Source organism: Salmo salar, chromosome ssa25 (genome assembly GCF_905237065.1).
Source record: "Salmo salar chromosome ssa25, Ssal_v3.1, whole genome shotgun sequence".
NCBI lineage: Eukaryota > Metazoa > Chordata > Actinopteri > Salmoniformes > Salmonidae > Salmo > Salmo salar.
The window spans coordinates 44,436,574-44,459,259 of NC_059466.1; the positions used below are offsets into that span (position 1 = coordinate 44,436,574).

The following is a 22,686-nucleotide window of genomic DNA, read 5'->3' on the forward strand; positions in this document are numbered from 1 at the left end:
ATGTTCCCTCAGTTTGATGTTACCTCAGTTTTATGTTCCCTCAGTTTGATGGGTTCTCAGTTTGATGGGTTTTCAGTTTGATGGGTTCTCAGTTTGATGGATTCTCAGTTTGATGGATTCTCAGTTTGATGGTTTCTCAGTTTGATGGGTTTTCAGTTCGATGGGTTCTCAGTTTGATGGATTCTCAGTTTGATGGGTTCTCAGTTTGATGGGTTCTCAGTTTGATGGGTTCCCTCAGTTTGATGTTCCCTCAGTTTGATGTTCCCTCAGTTTGATGTTCCCTCAGTTTGATGGGTTCTCAGTTTGATGGATTCTCAGTTTGATGGGTTCTCAGTTTGATGGGTTCTCAGTTTGATGTTCCCTCAGTTTGATGTTCCCTCAGTTTGATGGGTTTTCAGTTTGATGGGTTTTCAGTTTGATGTTCTCTCAGTTTGATGGGTTCTCAGTTTGATGGGTTTTCAGTTTGATGGATTCTCAGTTTGATGGGTTCTCAGTTTGATGTTCCCTCAGTTTGATGGGTTTTCAGTTTGATGGGTTCTCAGTTTGATGGGTTCTCAGTTTGATGGGTTCTCAGTTTGATTGGTTATCAGTTCGATGGGTTTTCAGTTTGATGGGTTTTCAGTTTGATGTTCCCTCAGTTTGATGGATTCTCAGTTTGATGGGTTTTCAGTTTGATGTTCCCTCAGTTTGATGGATTCTTAGTTTGATGGGTTCTCAGTTTGATGTTCCCACAGTTTGATGGATTCTTAGTTTGATGGGTTCTCAGTTTGATGGGTTTTCAGTTTGATGTTCCCTCAGTTTGATGGATTCTTAGTTTGATGGGTTTTCAGTTTGATGGGTTCTCAGTTTGTAACTTGCACCTTAATTGGGGAGGACGGGCTCGTGGTATTGCCTGGTGTGGAATCAGTGGAATGGTTTCTGTTTGAGGTTGGATTCTCAGTTTGATGGGTTCTCAGTTTGATGTTCCCTCAGTTTGATGGATTCTCAGTTTGATGTTCCCTCAGTTTGATGGATTCTCAGTTTGATGGGTTTTCAGTTTGATGTTCCCTCAGTTTGATGGATTCTTAGTTTGATGGGTTCTCAGTTTGATGTTCCCACAGTTTGATGGATTCTTAGTTTGATGGGTTCTCAGTTTGATGGGTTTTCAGTTTGATGTTCCCTCAGTTTGATGGATTCTTAGTTTGATGGGTTTTCAGTTTGATGGGTTCTCAGTTTGTAACTTGCACCTTAATTGGGGAGGACGGGCTCGTGGTATTGCCTGGTGTGGAATCAGTGGAATGGTTTCTGTTTGAGGTTGGATTCTCAGTTTGATGGGTTCTCAGTTTGATGTTCCCTCAGTTTGATGGATTCTCAGTTTGATGGTTTCTCAGTTTGATGGGTTTTCAGTTCGATGGGTTTTCAGTTCGATGGGTTCTCAGTTTGATGGGTTCTCAGTTTGATGGGTTCTCAGTTTGAGGTTCCCTCAGTTTGATGTTCCCTCAGTTTGATGTTCCCTCAGTTTGATGTTCCCTCAGTTTGATGTTCCCTCAGTTTGATGGGTTTTCAGTTTGATGGGTTTTCAGTTTGATGGTTTCTCAGTTTGATGGGTTTTCAGTTCGATGGGTTCTCAGTTTGATGGATTCTCAGTTTGATGGGTTCTCAGTTTGATGGGTTCTCAGTTTGAGGTTCCCTCAGTTTGATGTTCCCTCAGTTTGATGTTCCCTCAGTTTGATGTTCCCTCAGTTTGATGGGTTCTCAGTTTGATGGATTCTCAGTTTGATGGGTTCTCAGTTTGATGTTCCCTCAGTTTGATGGGTTTTCAGTTTGATGGGTTCTCAGTTTGATGGGTTCTCAGTTTGATGGGTTCTCAGTTTGATGGGTTCTCAGTTTGATTGGTTATCAGTTCGATGGGTTTTCAGTTTGATGGGTTTTCAGTTTGATGTTCCCTCAGTTTGATGGATTCTCAGTTTGATGGGTTTTCAGTTTGATGTTCCCTCAGTTTGATGGATTCTTAGTTTGATGGGTTCTCAGTTTGATGTTCTCTCAGTTTGATGGATTCTCAGTTTGATGGGTTTTCAGTTTGATGTTCCCTCAGTTTGATGGATTCTTAGTTTGATGGGTTCTCAGTTTGATGGGTTTTCAGTTTGATGTTCCCTCAGTTTGATGGATTCTTAGTTTGATGGGTTTTCAGTTTGATGGGTTCTCAGTTTGTAACTTGCACCTTAATTGGGGAGGACGGGCTCGTGGTATTGCCTGGTGTGGAATCAGTGGAATGGTTTCAAATACACCATGTTTTTGATGCCATTCTATTTACTCCGTTCCAGACATTATTATGAGCCATTCTCCCCTCAGCAGCCTCCACTGCTTGCCATGTATACAGTACATAACCCACTTATCTTTTCATCTTAATCAGAGTGGGTTGTAAACAAATACCCTGTAATTGTGTGGACAGATGCTACAGCCTGTTATGTAAATATATGTAAAACTGCAAGGGGGAAAGTAAACCATTATGTGGTTGCTAAGTTACCTACCAGACATATTAAATCTTGGAAAGGGTTTTATGGACAGCTTTATTTGACTTTCTGACGGTATCCCAACCCCGGACTGACACCTGCTCAAGCCATTATTTATTATTTATTATTATTTTATCAGGCAAGTCTGTTAAGAACAAATTCTTATTATACAATGACGGCCTACCAAACCCTCCCCTAACCCGCTGTGCCACTCGGAAGCCAATTAACTAGTAGGGACCGATAAGCAGTATGAGGCAGTACCTTTATTAACTTTGAGCTTTACCTCTGAGTTTGATTTGTAAAAATAATAGAAGAAGGAATAGAATGTATATTATTTTCCTTCCTCTCGACCACTTTCTCATATCAGCAAAACCGACAACAATCTTCACAATATATCACATGTATCCACACGATAAAATGTAATGTTGATGAACCGGATTGTTTGGGCAGACTTATCATCCCATTTACTCTGTGTTCAATCCCACATTGTGTAAACGTGCTGTGATGTATTACTGGGTGTTGATGCCTCCCAGCTGTGGATAATTAACACCAAACGTGTGTGTGTGTGTGTGTGTGTGTGTGTGTGTGTGTGTGTGTGTGTTTGGCCTTTATGGGTTGGCACGCAGAGAAGGGAGATTAAACACATTCTCTGGCTACAGCAGAGATCTTGGCTCCAGTGGACAGAACATGGAGAGAATCGCAACAGAGAAAATCTTTTGTTTGTTGATTAGGGAAGGAAGTACTACACAGTATCAGTCACTTGTGTAGCCGATGGAGGGTAGGACTGGGGAAAATGACTCAATGATTCAACACCCTACAAGGGGAGGAACCCTCACAATGAGCTGAGGTAAACACTGTAATGTCAGGAGGCCGTCAAGGCTGTGAAACATGCTTGATACTGTAGAATGGATAGATCTCCCTTAGATCTCCGTTAGATCTCTGTTAGATCTCCCTTAGACCTCCCTTAAATCTCCCTTAGAGCTCCGCTAGATGCCTGTTAGATCTCCCTTATGATCTCCGTTAGATCTCCCTTAGATCTCTGTTAGACCTCCCTTAGATCTCTGTTAGATCTCTCTTAGATCTCCCTTAGATCTCCCTTAGATCTCTGTTAGATCTCCCTTAGATCTCCCTTAGATCTCTGTTAGATCTCCCTTAGATCTCCGTTGGATCTCCCTTATATCTCCGTTAGATCTCCCAAGTACGCCTAGTGTCTATGTTTGTTGGTTTCCTCAACAGAAAAAAAACAAGTTATTCTATTCTATGCTGTTATATTTCTACTCTCCATCCCCAGAACCTCTGATTGCAGTTGAGGTGTTAGCCAATGCCATAGAGGTGGAGCATGCCTGAGCAAAGCTGTTAGATGTACATGTATGTCCATGGTTCAGTATCAGGTGTGTGATATTAACTCAGTTAAGTAGTTAGACTTTGTGAAGTAAAGACATTTCTCACCCAACAGGAGAGAGTAAGCTACTGTACAGTAGTGTAGGCAAAGCCTGATAATGAGCCGTAAGCCGATTCAGAGCATGGCTCATATAAGATCAAAGGAAGTCTAATCTGCTGGCTGGATTTATTAGAGAGATGCTCCGAGGTCAGGGTTGTCAGCTGCGAGTGAGGACTCCTGGTTTCCTAGTCTGGTAGATCACAACAGGGGTTCATCCTATTAACTAACTCAGCAGAGTCCTTTTCATCATAGATCATTAACTGTTATTTTGTTAGTCTTGGATTTACATTATAAAAGTAAGTCAGTGTGTTTCCTCAAGCCTGAAATGTTAGTCAAGTTGTATTGTATAGAATGTTCTCCACGCATGGTGGTGACTGGATGAGTATTGAACTCTCTCCATGTCATAGTTCTTGGATACTGTCAGACGATAATGAATTTACACTTAACACCATCTCAACATTAGACAGAGAGAGTTGGCCTACAGTATGTCAGCAGCACTTACCACTCCAACCAGAGCTGGGAGAGGCTGTAATGAGGCTTGAAACACAGGGCTCAATGTCTGACATTCCTAAGCATGGATGGTGCTTTGGCAAGCTCTCTCACAGTGGGAGTTTCAGCCCATCCAGCTGTGTTATTCACCAAGTTCTCCAGTCAGAGAGGAAATTACAACAACTAGGTTTTTATTGATGGCCTTTTGAAACCATGGACTGTGACCTCATTTTAGACCAAGGGAGATGACGGGAGAGAGACATATTTGGTAATGGCTGAGTAAATGGGTTTTACTTAACAGAACAGGCTCTTTATACTCTTAGGCCTATGTTGCTACCTACAAGCTTCTCATTTAGGAGGTCGGGAGATAGTGTTTTAAATTCTAGTTTTGCTCGTGTCTCGCTTGTAAAGGTTTGTTCAGTTTGCGGAAAGTACATGAGTCTGTTTCCTTTTAGAGTGGTTGGCATGACCCAGTTTTTACATTCTCTTCCCTTAGTGGGCAAAATAACCATCTGTCGTCAGGGAGATCCGTCGTCAGGGAGATCCGTCGTCAGGGAGATCCGTCGTCAGGGAGATCTGTTGTCAGGGAGATTATTCACATGAACTCTGGTTCATACTTACTTACAGAGTTGAAAGAAAGAAGAATTTGTATGTTCCGTAAATAATTTGTTGTACAATAGAAACCGAACTAGATCTGAACACATATAAGGCTAAAACCAACTGGCTTCTTGACTCTCTGGAGGATCTCATCTTTAGTAATCATGGGAATTGTCAAATGATAAATGTGCTCCAGTTTCTCAACTGTCAGGTCAGGCAGAAATATCTGTTGCTTTACAAATGCATGACCAGTCAGGTACCTCCACAGTAACAGTACTGATAGATGTCTCTGATGTGTGTATGCGTGTGTGTCCCTTGTTTCCTCTCTGACGTGTGTGTGTCCTGTCTCCTCACCACAGGGTGCCTTCACGTGGAACAGCATGTCAGGGCGGAGCGTTCGTCTGAAGCCTGTGCCTCTCCAGAGCCTCTCAGAGCTGGAGAGAGTCCGCCTGCAGGAAGTGGCCTTCAGCAGGCTGCTCCAGGACGACAACCTGGGCTGCCAGATCTCCATCCCCAAAGGTACTCTACTATTCAGGCTTGGAGGCCATCTAACATCCACTATCTCCTGATCTCTCCATTCAGTGAGCAAAGCTACTTGGAAAACATTCTTGTCACAACAAGTCTGAATGTTACACAACAGATACTGACACCAAAACTGAATGTAATATATAATTTCTAGTTTATTCTGTGTATTTACATAGGATGTCCTGTGTATTTAGCGTTTGCATGGATAGCAATTTGTAAAACCCTGTTTTAACTGTGTATTTAATGACTGTTTGTATAGAAGATAGTAACTTAAAGGTATGTAGCTGTAGGAGTTATTTATTTCAACTGTCTTGTCGTGGTGTGAGGTTGTCTATCTTCACCTCATGGTCTGTTTCTGGTCAGCCAGGCTCTGTCTTGGATTACATTCCCTCATGTGCTCCTGCCTTAACTATTTTAGGCTAACATGGTACAGGCACCCTATAGACATGCACTGCCATCAACAGTCACTCGCAGTAACTATAGCATTAAAACTTTAGAAAATACTAGCATGAAAAGTAAACAGTCAACTGTAGGAAAAACACATGAAATGTAATCTGAAATAGTAGCAGACATTAGAACCACCCTTTCTACATATGGATTGAGTTAGGAAAGACAGGACACAGTATATCCAGCCATGTTTTTGTGTGGAATGTCTCCTATGACTTTAACAGTGCTATTGAAAACTAGGATTAAGATTCATATTCCACATTTTAAATATTACATGATTTATGCTTGGGTTGTCTGTTTAAGGATATTTCGAGGCCTTTCTTTCAGATTGTGATGAGTGATGAGAACATTTGTGTATGGTAATGCAATATTGAGTCATGAAGTTGCGTGTTACAAGTATGGTAGAATGCAGTAGATGGTGGTGTGGTGGTGTTACAAGTATGGTAGAATGCAGTAGATGGTGGTGTGGTGGTGTTACAAGTATGGTAGAATGCAGTAGATGGTGGTGTGGTGGTGTTACAAGTATGGTAGAATGCAGTAGATGGTGGTGTGGTGGTGTTACAAGTATGGTAGAATGCAGTAGATGGTGGTGTGGTGGTGTTACAAGTATGGTAAAATGCAGTAGATGGTGGTGTGGTGGTGTTACAAGTATGGTAGAATGCAGTAGATGGTGGTGTGGTGGTGTTACAAGTATGGTAGAATGCAGTAGATGGTGGTGTGGTGGTGTTACAAGTATGGTAGAATGCAGTAGATGGTGGTGTGGTGGTGTTACAAGTATGGTAGAATGCAGTAGATTATGGTGTGGTGGTGTTACAAGTATGGTAGAATGCAGTAGATGGTGGTGTGGTGGTGTTACAAGTATGGTAGAATGCAGTAGATGTGGTGTGGTGGTGTTCCAAGTATGGTAGAATGCAGTAGATGGTGGTGTGGTGGTGTTACAAGTATAATAGAATGCAGTAGATGGTGGTGTGGTGGTGTTACAAGTATGATAGAATGCAGTAGATGGTGGTGTGGTGGTGTTACAAGTATGGTAGAATGCAGTAGATGGTGGTGTGGTGGTGTTACAAGTATGGTAGAATGCAGTAGATGGTGGTGTGGTGGTGTTACAAGTATGATAGAATGCAGTAGATGGTGGTGTGGTGGTGTTACAAGTATGGTAGAATGCAGTAGATGGTGGTGTGGTGGTGTTACAAGTATGATAGAATGCAGTAGATGGTGGTGTGGTGGTGTTACAAGTATGGTAGAATGCAGTAGATGGTGGTGTGGTGGTGTTACAAGTATGGTAGAATGCAGTAGATGGTGGTGTGGTGGTGTTACAAGTATGGTAGAATGCAGTAGATGGTGGTGTGGTGGTGTTACAAGTATGGTAGAATGCAGTAGATGGTGGTGTGGTGGTGTTACAAGTATGGTAGAATGCAGTAGATGTGGTAGAATGTTATGAAGTCTTTTCTTTTTTTTTTCTTCTTAGATGGTCAAAAGCGTAAGAAGTCCCTCAGGAGGAAGTTGGATTCACTGGCCAAAGAGATGAGTAAAGACAAAGGTAGTTACATTAATTAGTCACATGAATTTGCTATGTTTATTTTATGTAGTAATATGTCTCAAGTAGGGCTGCACAAAATGGGAAGAACATTTCATAGTGATTTGTTTTTGTTAACCAAATACTGCTTTTGCAATTTGACTTGCGATATAGATCAAAACACTTTGGTGAACTGTTGGAATCATAGAAATACAATGATTTATATTAAGGAGCAAAATGGAGAGCACCATCGTTCTTGTTTGGAACAATGTGTTGACTGCATTTGACCTAACAGAACAGCATGTATATTGGATCTAACAGCAGAGGAAGTGTACTGCTTGAGTGACAGGGGGCAGGGCTTGGTGCGTGTGGGAAGCAGCCGCTAGAGGAGAGAGACAACAAACGAGTAAACTATAAAAACGGACATTACACACTGCTGAGTGGCGTTTGAAAATATTGCATGTGATATGGATATCTTGTAATATGGATATTACACATGTCAATAGTGCAGCCCTAGTCTCAAAATACCCGCAGAACACAGGAGGTTGGTGGCACCTTAATTGGGGAGGACGGGCTCATGGTAATGGTGGGAACGGGTTTGCATGTGTTTGATGCCATTCCATTTGCTCCGTTCCAGCCATTATTATGAGCCGTTCTCCTCTCAGCAGCATCCACTGCCTCGGAAAGTATGTATAAAAGGTGAGACATTTCACTTTGCCATACCATACAATGACAATATTGAGGGATTCTCAAATTCTCTCCATCACTACAGCATATTTGAGAAAAGTGTCTTACATACAGTCAGTGATAATATTGATGTTGATCTTTCAGTGGAAGATAAACATGGCTCTATTTAGTTGGAGGCTGTGGGATAGACACTGAGTCCTCTAGACCTTTGTTCATGTCCAGCTGGGTTCCGTAGTCTCACACACTGGCCGGGCCATCCGTTGACTCTTTGATCCGTTTCACTGGAGCTATGTGGAGCTCACTAGAGCAAGCATTCTCAGCTGTTTCAACCCGCCGAGCTCTGAGGGGAAAATATACAGTAGGAGCCTCCTGAAAGAGCCAGGGCTGCTTCAACAATTGCACCACAGGAGGTTGGTGGCACCTTAATTGGGGAGGATGGGCTCAATCAGTGGAATGGTATCAAATACATCAAACACAAGGTTTCCAGGTGTTTGATGTCATTCCATTGGCTCTGTTCCGGCCATTATTATGAGTCGTCCTCCCATCAGCAGCCTCCACTGAACAGCACTGCCAACTGCTGCCCAGCCTCCTGCAACAATGTTCACAGGAATGTGAGTTCACTCTGTCGCCTGGGCGGTCAAGGAAAGAACAAAAACAATCTTGAGAGGTGGCTCGGTCATCCCAGCCTAACCTCAGTCATCCCAGCCTAACCTCAGTCATCCCAGCCTAACCTCAGTCATCCCAGCCTAACCTCAGTCATCCCAGCCTAACCTCAGTCATCCCAGCCTAACCTCAGTCATCTCAGCCTAACCTCAGTCATCCCAGCCTAACCTCAGTTATCCCAGCCTAACCTCAGTCATCCCAGCCTAACCTCAGTCATCCCAGCCTAACCTCAGTCATCCCAGCCTAACCTCAGTCATCCCAGCCTAACCTCAGTCATCCCAGCCTAACCTCAGTCATCTCAGCCTAACCTCAGTCATCTCAGCCTAACCTCAGTCATCCCTGCCTAACCTCAGTCATCCCAGCGTCAGGAGCCCCAGTCATCCCAGCCTAACCTCAGGCATGGACAACCCTAGCCCACCCCCGCTCTCTTTTCATTTTCTCTCCCTGTGTTTAAAGAGACAAATCCCAAAGTATGCGTCCCCTGACTGGGGATAGTGTATACATGGTACGGATACTGTTTAGGTTAAACACTGCATTTCCCCAAGGACCTTTAGATACGTTTTTATATAGTTGAGTTTTCAATTAGAGGGCCTATTGGAAATTGAATTATTATTCTTTTTTAAATAAGGAAGCATAGTTTATAGCCATCCAGGCTTCACTGCACAGTTACAGTACGTTACTTCATACTTTGAAGCAAGTCTTGGGATTTACCATTGAATTTAATTGAATGCTGAATATATGAATATTCTCCCCTCCTTATCTGTCCCTCGCATCATAGAGTCAACGCCCCAGGCCTTCGGCATACTGCTGTCGCAGGTGATCTCTAACGATCGCGCCCACAAGCAGCGTCAGGAGCCCCAGCGCGAGGAAAACCGTGACCCCAGTGACCTGGTGTCCTCCCTGCTACAACTCACCTCACGGAAGAGCACCAAAGACAAGGAGCTGTCCAGCAGCAACTCGTCTCTCAGCTCCACCTCTGAGACGGCCACTGAGTCACCCTCACCCAGCACACCCGAAGCACCACCACACACCCGCAGGAGGGTAGGTTTTTACCTGTGGGGCTGTTCTAACAAACCTATAGTATGAGTCTGAATGTATTCTGTTATATCCAAAACAACTTGTTCATATAACTTGATGGGCAGAGGTAGAAATACTGTTGGCCAGGCTCCCACTTCACTTCAATGTATGCCATCCACTTACAGTGCGTTTGGAAAGTATTCAGACCCCTTCCCTTTTTCCACATTTTGTTATGTTACTGCCTTATTCTAAAATTGATTAAATAAAACATTTTCTTCATCAATCTACACACAATACCCCATAATGACAAAGCGAAAACAGTATTTTAAGAAATGTATTTACATAATTATTCAGACCCTTTGGTATCAAACTCGAAATTGAGCTCAGGTGCATCCTGCTTCCATTAATCTACAACTTGATTGGAGTCCACCTGTGATGAATTCAATTGATTGGACATGATTTGGAAAGGCACACACCTGTCTACATAAGGTCCCACTGTTGACAGTGCATGTCAGAGCAAAAACCAAGCCATGAGGTCAAAGGAATTGTCCGTAGACCTACAAGACAGGATTGTGTCGAGGCACAGATCAGGGGAATGGTACCAAAACATTTCTACAGCATTGAAGGTCCCCCAGAACACAGTGGCCTCCATCATTCTTAAATGGAAGAAGTTTGGAACCACCAAGACTCTTCCTTGATCTGGCCGCCCGGCTAAACTGAGCAATCAGGGGAGAAGGGCCTTGGTCAGGGAGGTGACAAAGAACCCGATGGTCATTCTGACAGAGCTCCATAGTTCCTCTGTGGAGATGGGAGAACCTTCCAGAAGGAAAACCATCTTTGCAGCACTCCACCAATCTGGCCTTGATGAAAACCTGCTCCAGAGCTCTCAGGACCTCAGACTGGGGTGAAGGTTCACCTTCCAACAGGACAATGACCCTAAGCACACAGCCAAGACAACGTAGGAGTGGCTTTGGGACAAGTCTCTGAATGTCCTTGAGTGGCCCAGCCTTCGCCCAGACTTGAACCCAATCGAACATCCCTGGAGAGACCTGAAAATAGCTGTGTCCCCATCCAACCTGACAGAGCTTGAGAGGATCTGCAGAGAAGAATGGAAGAAACTCCCCAAATACAGGTGTGCCAAGCTTGTAGCGTCATCCCCAAGAAGACTCAAGGCTGTAATCGCTGCCAAAGGTGCTTCAACAAAGTACTGAGTAAAGGGTCTGAATACTTATGTAAATGTAATATTTAAAAAAAATTATTTTTTATATATTTGCAAAAATGTCCAAAAACCTCTTTTTGCTTTATCATTATGGGGTGTTGTGTATATAGATTGAATCCATTTTAGAATAAGGCTGTAACGTATCAAAATGTGGAAAAAGTGAAGGGGTCTGAATACTTGTATATAATCCATCATTCCATGCCATGCACTCGTCGCCGTATGCTATCCATCACCTCTCCATATGGCTGTACTGTACTCACTCAACTATGTGTATCTGGCAGGGAGGAGTGTCTGTGGATTGCATCACTGACCTGGATGACAATCAGTCTCGCCTGCTGGAAGCCCTGCAGCTGTCCCTACCAGCCGAGACACCCAGCAACAGGAAGAAGCAGAGGGACAAGAAGCTTAGCCTCAACCCCATCTATAGACAGGTTCCCAGGGTGGTGGAGATGTGCTGCCTGCATCTGGAGAAATATGGTACACACATAGGAATTGCCGTCATTCTTCAGAAAGTGCTACGCGTATTGGGCCCGATTCACAGTTGTAATGAGGGCAGACAACACAGACTTTCATGTAAATCGTTCACTGAAGTCAATGGAGGATATGACTTGCAGAGGATTGTTAATCGTGACTGGAGTTTATGTACACGTTTTCCGTGTTGGTGTCACATCAAATTTGCCCTTTATTTCTCCATGTAATTTAGGTCTACAGACAGTTGGCATCTTCCGTGTAGGGAGCTCAAAGAAGAGAGTGCGGCAGGTGAGGTTTCTCTGGAAAATGCTGATGAACACATCAATGAGGTGCTCATCAAAACACACTGTGAAATTCCTAGTGTGTTTCTAGAGGTAAACTGTGGATTATAGGACGCTGTCTCAAGTATGATTCTAGTGTTAAACTGTGGATTGTAGGACGCTGTCTCAAGTATGATTCTAGTGTTAAACTGTGGATTGTAGGATGCTGTCTCAAGTATGATTCTAGTGTTAAACTGTGGATTGTAGGACGCTGTCTCAAGTATGATTCTAGTGTTAAACTGTGGATTGTAGGATGTTGTCTCAAGTATGTTTCTAGTGTTAAACTGTGGAATTTAGGATGCTGTCTCAAGTATGATTCTAGTGTTAAGCTGTGGATTGTAGGACGCTGTCTCAAGTATGATTCTAGTGTTAAACTGTGGATTGTAGGATGTTGTCTCAAGTATGATTCTAGTGTTAAACTGTGGATTGTAGGATGCTGTCTCAAGTATGATTCTAGTGTTAAACTGTGGATTGTAGGACGCTGTCTCAAGTATGATTCTAGTGTTAAACTGTGGATTGTAGGATGATGTCTCAAGTATGATTCTAGTGTTAAACTGTGGATTGTAGGATGCTGTCTCAAGTATGATTCTAGTGTTAAACTGTGGAATTTAGGATGCTGTCTCAAGTATGATTCTAGTGTTAAACTGTGGAGGGTGGGATGTTGTCTCCAGTATGTTTCTAGTGTTTAACTGTGGATTGTGGGATGTTGTTTCCAGCTCAGAGAGCAGTGTGACCTGGGAATGGAGGTCCAGCTGGACGAGGCTAACAGTGTCCATGATGTGGCCGCGCTGCTTAAGGAGTTCCTGAGGGATATGCCTGAACCCCTGCTGACCAGAGAGCTCTACACCGCATTCCTCAACACCATGTGTGAGGAACACAGACACACAGGCTTGGCCACACACACACCCTGCCCTGGCCACACACACACACACACACACACACACACACACACACACACACACACACACACACACACACACACACACACACACACACACACACACACACACACACACACACACACACACCCTGGCCTGACCACACACAGACATACACACACACACACACACACACAGACAGACAGACACAAACACATTACTAAACCCATACTTTACGCTCACATCTAAACCTCATACCACAATATGACACACAATCTCACCACCACACTTCACACAGCCTTCATCACTACCATGAACAGCCCACATTTGCCCCATACCTCACATTCATGTACACTTCATACACTATATAACTCAGTTGCTTTACCACAATCTAACCACAACACTACTCATAGCATTAATCAACCCAATGTGTGAAGGGTTTAGTTAGGCCTACAGTGGCAGTATTCATCCCCCTTGGCGTTTTTCCTATTTAGTTGCATTACAACCTGGGATTTTTATTTGGATTTCATGTAATGTACAGTCACAAAATAGTCCAAATTGGTGAAGTGAAATGAAAAAAATAACTTCAAAAAAAAAATTCTAAAACATTAAAAACAGAAAAGTGGTTTGTGCATACAGTATGTATTCACCCCCTTTGCTGTGAAGCCCCTAAATAAGATCTGGTGCAACCAATTACCTTCAGAAGTCACATAATTAGTTAAATAAGGAAATCATACACTTCATACACCAAGAGACCACACCTGATTCCTATACCGTCTGTATTGTAAAAGGTGTCTACCTGTATCTGTGAGGATGAGAGGGAGTTGTGTTGATGGTTGTCCTCCTCTGCAGTACTGGACCATCCAGACCAGGAGAGCACCATCCAGCTACTGGTGTATCTGCTGCCACCATGCAACAGTGATACCCTGCAACGCCTCCTGGAGTTCCTGGCCACGGTGACCGCCCACGCAGAGGACAGTCAGGACAGGGACGGACATGAGGTAAGGAATGGACAGGGCAGGTAAGGTAAGGACAGGACATGACAGGAGGACAGTGCAGGGAAGGACAGGACATGAGGGTAGGACACGGCAGGACAGGAGGACAGGATAGGAGGACAGGATAGGAGGACAGGATAGGAGGATAGGATAGGAAGACTGGAGGACAGGGCTGGAGGACAGGACCTGAGGGCAGGACACGGCAGGACATGAGGAAAGGGCAGGAGGACAGGGCGGAGCATGACAGGATGAGAGGTCAGTAGTGTAATTAATTCACTCAAGTTTACGGTCCTTTTCTCATTTTGTCTGAGATCAACTTTCATAGATGTTGGTTATTTATGATTCATGACTAGGTCATGAGTCATATTCATCTATCGAAATACTGTAAGCATTTTACATTACAGCACAGACTACATTGTCATTAGCATGCTAGTAATAGTTATTCCACCACCCCAAACGAGTGCAGAGAGGAGTACATGTGAAGGATCTTTTTACATTCTGATGTAACAAATTGACAGTCTTTATAGCTTTATTCATGTTGACAAGAGCGGCTTAAGTGCGTATTAATTCCCACACTCCTCTCGGTTTGAATATGTATACACCTCTATGTGTCAAGAGTCAGCCATGTGCATGAATTTGTTTTCTATTGCTACCATAATCATAACTGATAAAAAAAATATATATCTGTATTAATGACTGCTTATCCATGTTAATTTTTCATTCAACTTAAAGACCAGAAAGTCATCTGATGTTTTTATTCAGTGTTACCTTAACTAATCCTTCCAGTTAACCTCCATCAACTTAACCTTCAGCATAGTCCTGATTTTTCCTGTAACCACAAAAGATCAGACGAAAATGTCTTGCTAACAATCACGTACTTGGCCTGTGAGGCTGTGAGTTGTGGGGCTGCTGGCCAGACAGCCAGAATGAGATCAATTCAGGCTTCATTATCCTGTTATTACTGGGGATTTCATGACGATGCATAACAAACTGTTCATGTCCTACCGAGCAGAAGGAGCTCATGTTTGCCAGCACTGGCAGGAGAGCTTCTCAGAAAGGTGTGTGTGTGTGTGTGTGTGTGTGTGTGTGTGTGTGTGTGTGTGTGTGTGTGTGTGTGTGTGTGTGTGTGTGTGTGTGTGTGTGTGTGTGTGTGTGTGTGTGTGTGTGTGTTTGTGCTTATTGTCCCACTGCTGTCTTTAGATCACAGGGAACAAGATGACATCACTCAACTTGGCCACCGTCTTTGGGCCCAACCTTCTACACAAGCAGAAGAGCTCGGACAAGGAGTTTACTGTTCAGAGTTTTGCCCGCGCCGAGGAGAGTACAGCCATCATTGGTGTGGTACACAGCATGATCACCACATATGAGACCCTCTTCATGGTAAGCTATCCACTTATGGAAAACACTGTAACCAGGCACCAATAGATGGATATATATAAGTGTTTATCACACTAGATAGAGAACAGAGTACAAAATTGGCACAGCTGACAAACAACTGAGATCTCTTAGTCACTGCTCTCCTTTCCGAGAAGAATTGTTCTTAGGGGAATTGTGCTTAAAGGGATACTTTGGGAATTTGGCAATGAGGCCTGTTATCTACTTCCCCATGGATTACATTTTTATGAAGGAAATTAGAGGTAGTTTCGCGAGTCAGTGCTAACTAGCGTTAGCGCAATGACTCGACGTCTATGGTATCTGCTAGCAGATACCATAGACTTCCAGTCATTGTGGAAACGCAACTGTAGTTAGTCAATGCAGTAGTTCTAGTTAGGAATGTCCTTCAAACTGCACACAGAGACAACAAAAAAAATGGTAACCACAAGTTCATCTGACTCTGGGGAAGTAGATAAAAGGGCCTCATTGCCAAAATACAGATGTATTCCTTTAATAGAGTGGCTCCATCTAATGAAATGTAAACATGCACTTTATACGTTTTGGAGAAGGCCTAAGCCTTGTAAAACTAAGCTCCACAGAGAAGATCATCAACTCGTGCCTTTGTTTTTCACTCCTGTACGGGTCCTTATAAGGTCTAGGAAAAGGAGGACTATGGATTTGGACATACTGATTACAGTGTCTTTACAGTTTCTTTCTGGACCAAGCTCTATTTTTCTTAAAGGGGCAATCCTCAGTTGAAACAATAACAAAGCACACGCACCGCCTCTGTTATGGTAAAAAGTTGAGGGATGGACATGAAGAAATGTAATCACGCTTAAATTCCTAGACAGAGCTATTTTGACGCAAGGACTGACCACTCAATATATCAACAATATAGTTAAGCATGTTTTGAAGCTATACACAGTTTTTGCTTACAGTGCATTCAGAAACTATTCAGAACCCTTGACTTTTTCCACATTTTGTTACGTTACAGCCTTATTCTAAAATAGATTTAATTGTTTTTCTTCCATCCTCAATCTAAACACAATATCCCATAATGACAAAGCAAAAAAGGGTTATAGAAATTTTTGAAAATGTATTAAAAAATGTAAAATTGAAATCACATTTACATAGGTATTCAGACCCTTTACTCAGTTGAAGCACCTTTTGCAGTGATTACAGCTTCGAGTTTTCTTGGGTAAGACGCTACAAGCTTGGCACACCTGTATTTGGGGAATTTCTCTCATTCTCCTCTGCAGATCCTTTCAAACTCTGTCAGGTTGGATGGGGAGCGTTGCTGCACTGCTATTTTCAGATCTCTCCAGAGATGTTCGTCCAATTTTTCATGAGCTAAAATAAAAGATCCCAGAAATGTTCCATATGCACAAAGAGCTTATTTCTATAAAGTTTTGTCCATTAATTTGTTTACATCCTTGTTAGTGAGCATTTCTCATTTGCCAAGGTAATCCATCCACCTGACAGGTGTGGCATATCAAGTAGTTGATTATTTAAAACCTCTACAGGATCAGTGTCCCTATACCGGGACGGTTGTTGCTAACGTGTGCTAATGTGACTAGAATGACGTTGTATAAAACAGCCAACTTTCCGGAACATAGACATGTCTTATATGGGCGGAAAGATTACATTCTTGTTAATCTAGCTGCAGTGTCTAATTAACAGTAGTTATTACAGTGAAAAAATACCATACTATTGTTTGAGGAGAGTGCAAAACAACAAAAAACTTTTATCACGGCAACTGATTTGATACATTTAGTAATCTTGCTCTGATTTGTCATCCTGAGGGTCCCAGAGATGAATGTAGCATAGTTTTGTTGTTCAAATGTAGCAACTGGGGTCTACAGTTTGACCCCACTGATGTCTCTGGCTCCACACCCACCCCACGTGCCTTCACTTCCGGCGCCGACAGAGATGGCCGCCTCGCTTTGCGATCCTAGGAAACTATGCAGTATTTTGTTTTTTTATGTGTTATTTCTTACATTGTTACCCCAGATAATCTTAGGTTTTATTACATACAGTCGAGAGGAACTATTGGATATAAGAGCAACGTCAACTCACCAACATTACGACCAGGAATACGACTTTCCCGAAGCGGATCCTCTGTTTGGCCTACCACCCAGGACAATGGATCGGATCCCAGCCGGCGACCCAAAACAAGGGGCAGACGGAGCGGTCTTCTGGTCAGGCTCCGTAGATGGGCACATTGTGCACCGCTCCCGAGCATACTACTCGCCAATGTCCAGACTCTTGACAACAAGGTAGACGAAATCCGAGCAAGGGTAGCATTCCAGAGAGACATCCGCGACTGTAATGTCCTTTGTTTCACGGAAACATGGCTCATGGCTCGAGACACGCTATCTGAGTTGGTACAGCCACCTGGTTTCTTCACGCATCGCGCCGACAGAAACAAGCATCTCTCTGGTAAGAAAAAGGGCGAGGGTGTATGCCTTATGATTAACGAGATGTGGTGTGATCCTTTTGTACACCTGACTTAGAATTCCTCACAATCAAATGCCGACCGCATTATCTACCAAGAGAATTCTCTTAGATCATAATCACAGTCGTGTATATTCCCCCCCAAGCAGACACATCGACGGCCCTGAAAGAACTTCATTGGACTCTATGTAAACTGGAAACCACATATCCTGAGGCTGCATTTATTGTAGCCGGGGATTTTAACAAGGCTAATCTGAAAACAAGGCTCCCCAAATTCTATCAGCATATTGATTGTGCTACCAGGGCTAGCAAAACCCTAGACCACTGTTATTCTAACTTCCGCGATGCATATAAGGCCCTCCCCCGCCCTCCATTTTGTTGCTCCCAGCCTATAGACAGAAACTAAAACAGGAAGCACCCGCCCTCAGGTCTGTTAAACGCTGGTCCGACCAATCGGATTCCACACTTCAAGATTGCTTCGATCACATGGACTGGGATATGTTCCGCATTGCGGCGAACAACATTGACGAATACGCTGATTCGGAGTGCGAGTTTATTAACAAGTGCATCGATGATATTGTATCCACAGCGTCTATTAAAACATTCCCCAACCAGAAACCGTGGATTGATGGCAGCATTCACGCAAAACTGAACGCGCGAACCACTGCTTTTAATCGGGGCAAGGTGACGGGAAACATGACCGAATACAAACAGTGTAGGTATTCCTTCCGCAAGGCAATCAAACAAGCTAAGCATCAGTACAGAGACAAAATGGAGTCGCAATTCAACGGCTCAGACACGAGAGGTATGTGGCAGATTCTACAGTCAATCACGGAGTACAAAAGAAAAACCAGCCCTTGTTGCAGATCACGATGCCTTGCTCCCAGACAGACTAAACAACTTTTTTGCTCGCTTTGAGGACAATACAGTGCAACTGACATGGCCCGCTACCAAAACATGTGGGCTCTCCTTCACTGTAGCCAACGTGAGTAAAACATTTAAACGTGTTAACCCTCGCAAGGCTGCAGGCCCAGACGACATCCTCAGAGCATGCGCAGACCAGCTGGCTGGTGTGTTTACAGACATATTCAATCAATCCTTATCCCAGTCTGCTGTCCCCACATGCTTCAAGAGGGCCACCATTGTTCCCTCGCAAGGCTGCAGGCCCAGACGCATCCTCAGAGCATGCGCAGACCAGCTGGCTGGTGTGTTTACAGACATATTCAATCATTCCTTATCCCAGTCTGCTGTCGCCACATGCTTCAAGAGGGCCACCATTGTTCCTGTTCACAAGAAAGCTACGGTAACTGAGCTAAATGACTACCGCCCTGTAGCACTCACTTCCGTCATCATGGAGTGCTTTGAGAGACTAGTCAAGGACCATATCACCTCCACCCTACCTGACACCCTAGACCAACTCCAATTTGCTTACCACCCCAATAGGTCCACAGATGACGCAATCGCCATCACACTGCACACTGCCCTAACCCATCTGGACAAGAGGAATACCTATGTAAGAATGCTGTTCATCGATTACAGCTCAGCATTTAACACCATAGTACCCTCCAAACTCGTCATTAAGCTCGAGACCCTGGGTCTCGACCCCACCCTGTGCAACTGGGTCCTGGACTTCCTGACGGGCCGCCCCCAGGTGGTGAGGGTAGGTAACAACATCGCCACCCCGCTGATCCTCAATACTGGGTCCCCACAAGGGTGCGTTCTCAGCCCTCTCCTGTACTCCCTGTTTACCCACGACTGCGTGGCCATGCACGCCTCCAACTCAATCATCAAGTTTCCAGATGACACTACAGTGGTAGGCTTGATTACCAACAACGACGAGACGGCCTACAGGGAGGAGGTGAGGGCCCTCGGAGTGTGGTGTCAGGAAAATAACCTCACACTCAATGTCAACAAAACAAAAGAGATGATCGTGGACTTCAGGAAACAGCAGAGGGAGCAGCCCCGTATCTACATTGACGGGACAGTAGTGGACAGGGTGGAGAGTTTTAAGTTCCTCGGCGTACACATCACGGACAAACTGAAATGGTCCACCCACACAGACAGCGTGGTGAAGAAGGCGCAGGTGCTCCTCTTCAACCTCAGGAGGCTGAAGAAATTTGGCTTGTCACCAAAAACACTCACAAACTTTTACAGATGCACAATCGAGAGCATCCTGTCGGGCTGTATCACCGCCTGGTACGGCAACTGCTCCGCCCATAACCGTAAGGCTCTCCAGAGGGTAGTGAGGTCTGCACAACACATCACCGGGTGCAAACTACCTGCCCTCCAGGACACCTACACCACCCGATGTCACAGGAAGGCCAAAAATATCATCAAGGACAACAACCACCCGAGCCACTGCCTGTTCACCCCGCTATCATCCAGAAGGCGAGGTCAGTACAGGTGCATCAAAGTGGGGACCGAGAGATTGAAAAACAGCTTCTATCTCAAGGCCATCAGACTGTTAAACAGCCATCACTAACATTGACTGGCTGCTGCCAACATACTGACTCAACTCCAGCCACTTTAATAATGGAAAAATGTATGTATCGTAAATTCCGGACTATAAGCCGCAACTTTTTTCCCAGGCTTTGAACCTCGCGGCTAAAACAATGACGCGGCTAATATATGGATTTTTCCCGCTTTCATTTTTTTTCTCCAAATAAACACATTCTGTGACGTGCTCAGTTTTTTGGCGGCATGAAGCTTTCATTAGACCAATGAAATTGCCGAATGGGTTAAGGTTAAAAACTTTTTTGTTTACTGTTAAGATTAAATCGAGCGCTCTCAAACTTCCCATCATTCTGATTACGGTGTTCATTTTGTCACCCTCATCATGGCAAAGACACAGAGAAATGCATATGATGCAGCTTTCAAGTTGAAGGCGATTCATCTGGCTGTTGGAAAAGGAAATAGAGCTGCTGCACGGGAGCTTGGTCTTAATGAGTCGATGATAAGACATTGGAAACAGCAGCGTGAGGAATTGACTCAGTGCAAAGACAACTAAAGCTTACTGCTATTTTTTTATTTTTTGTTACAAGCCGTGTTTCGTTAAAGCCTATTTATTTTTGTTACAAGCCGTGTTTCGTTAAAGCCTATTTATTTTTGTTACAAGCCGTGTTTCGTTAAAGCCTGTGTAAAGTTAATTTGTTTCAATGTACCGGTAGGCACCTGCGGCTTATAGACATGAAAAATAATAATTCAGTGGGTGCGGCTTACATTCAGGTGCGCTTAATAGTCCGGAAATTACAGTAATCAATTTATCAATAGCCACTTTATATAATGTTTACATACCCTACATTACTCATCTCATATGTATATCCTGTACGCCATACCATCTACTGCATCTTGCCATCTTGATGTAATTAAATGTATCACTAGCCACTTTAAACAATGCCACTTTATATAATGTTCTCATACCCTACATTACTCATCTCATATGTATATACTGTACTCTTACCATCTACTGCATCTCGCCTATGCCGTTCGGCCATCGCTCATTTATATATTTTTATGTACATATTCGTATTCATTACTTTACACTTGTGTGTATAAGGTAGTTGTTATGGAATTGTTAGGTTATATTACTTGTTAGATATTACTGCATGGTTGGAACTTGAAGCACAAGCATTTCGCTACACTGCATTAACATATGCTAACCATGTGTATGTGACAAATACATTTGATTTGATTTGACGTGTGAAAGTTAGTGTATAAGCTAATGCTCCATCATGTATGACATTCCTGGGAGTGTGTAAACTTACATTTTGTATTACCAAAGCATTTTTGTATGTTCTCTATAGTTATGTACTTGAAAATGTATAAATGATCAATTCGGCACATTTGGGCAAACACCTGGCAGACTTGATACAAAATATTGTGCAGTAATGTAATTCTTCACTGGATTAGTGTGAAACTTTGCACACACACTGTTGTCATCTGGTGGCCAAAATCTAAATTACAACTTGACTCCTATCTGAAAGTATGGCCATTCTCCTACATTTCAAAGATGATGGAAAAATACAAAATAGAAAAAGCATGTTTTACCAGATCTAATGTGTTATATTCTCCTACATTCATTTCACATTTTCACAAACTTCAAAGTTTCCTTTCAAATGATATCAAGAATTTGCATATCCTTGCTTCAGGTCCTGAGCTACAGGCAGTTAGATTTGGTTATGTCATTTTAGGCAAAAATTGAAAAAAAGGGTATGATCCTTGAGGTTCATGATCATTACACAGGTTCACCTTGTGCGGCGGACAATAAAAGGCCACTCTAAATGTGCAGATTTGTCACACAACACAATGCCACAGATGTCTCAAGTTTTGAGGGAGCGTGCAATTGGCATACTGACTCCAGGAATGTCCACCAGAGCTTTTGCCAGAGAATTGAATGTTAATTTCTCTACCATAAGCTGCCTCCAACGTTGTTTTAGAGAATTTGTCAGCACGTCCAACCGGCCTCACAACCACAGACCACGTTTATGGCGTCGTGTGGGCGAGCGGTTTGCTGATGTCATTGTTGCGAACATAGTGCCCCATGGTGGAGGTGGGGAAATGGTATGGGCAGGCATAAACTAGGGACAGCAAACACAATTGCATTTTATCGATGGCAATTTGAATGCACAGAGATAGAGATCCTGAGGCCCATTGTCGTGCCATTCATCCGCTGACATCACCTCATGTTTCAGCATGATAATGCACGGCCCCATGTCGCAAGGATCTGTACACAATTCCTGGAAACTGAAAATGTCCCAGTTCTTTCATGGCCTGCATACTCACCATACATGTCACCTATTCAGCATGTTTGGGATGTTCTGGATCAACATGTATGACAGCATATACGACAAGCGTGTTCCAGTTCCTGCCAATATCCAGCAACTTTGCACAGCCATTGAAGAGGTGTGGGACAACATTCCACAGGCCACAATCAACAGCCTGATAAACTCTATGTGAAGGAGATGTGCCGCGCTGCGTGAGGCAAATGGTGGTCACACCAGATACTGACTGGTTTTCTGATCCACACCCCTACTTTTTTTAAAGGTTTCTGTGACCAACAGATGCATATCTGTATTCCAAGTCATGTGGAATTCATAGGGCC

General features: G+C 43.5%; 1 protein-coding gene across 2 annotated transcripts in view; it reads left to right on the forward strand.

Moving 5' to 3' along the window:
* LOC106586809 (rho GTPase-activating protein 6) overlaps positions 1-22,686 on the forward strand; it is a 76,385-nt gene that overhangs the window by 48,268 nt on the left and 5,431 nt on the right. For both annotated transcript variants that reach the window (XM_014174484.2, XM_014174485.2), the window contains exons 2-9: positions 5,379-5,538; positions 7,460-7,531; positions 9,636-9,898; positions 11,375-11,570; positions 11,797-11,852; positions 12,601-12,751; positions 13,615-13,763; positions 14,958-15,137. In XM_014174484.2, the coding sequence (XP_014029959.2) occupies positions 5,379-5,538; positions 7,460-7,531; positions 9,636-9,898; positions 11,375-11,570; positions 11,797-11,852; positions 12,601-12,751; positions 13,615-13,763; positions 14,958-15,137 (1,227 nt within the window). The remainder of the gene's footprint in view (positions 1-5,378; positions 5,539-7,459; positions 7,532-9,635; positions 9,899-11,374; positions 11,571-11,796; positions 11,853-12,600; positions 12,752-13,614; positions 13,764-14,957; positions 15,138-22,686) is intronic.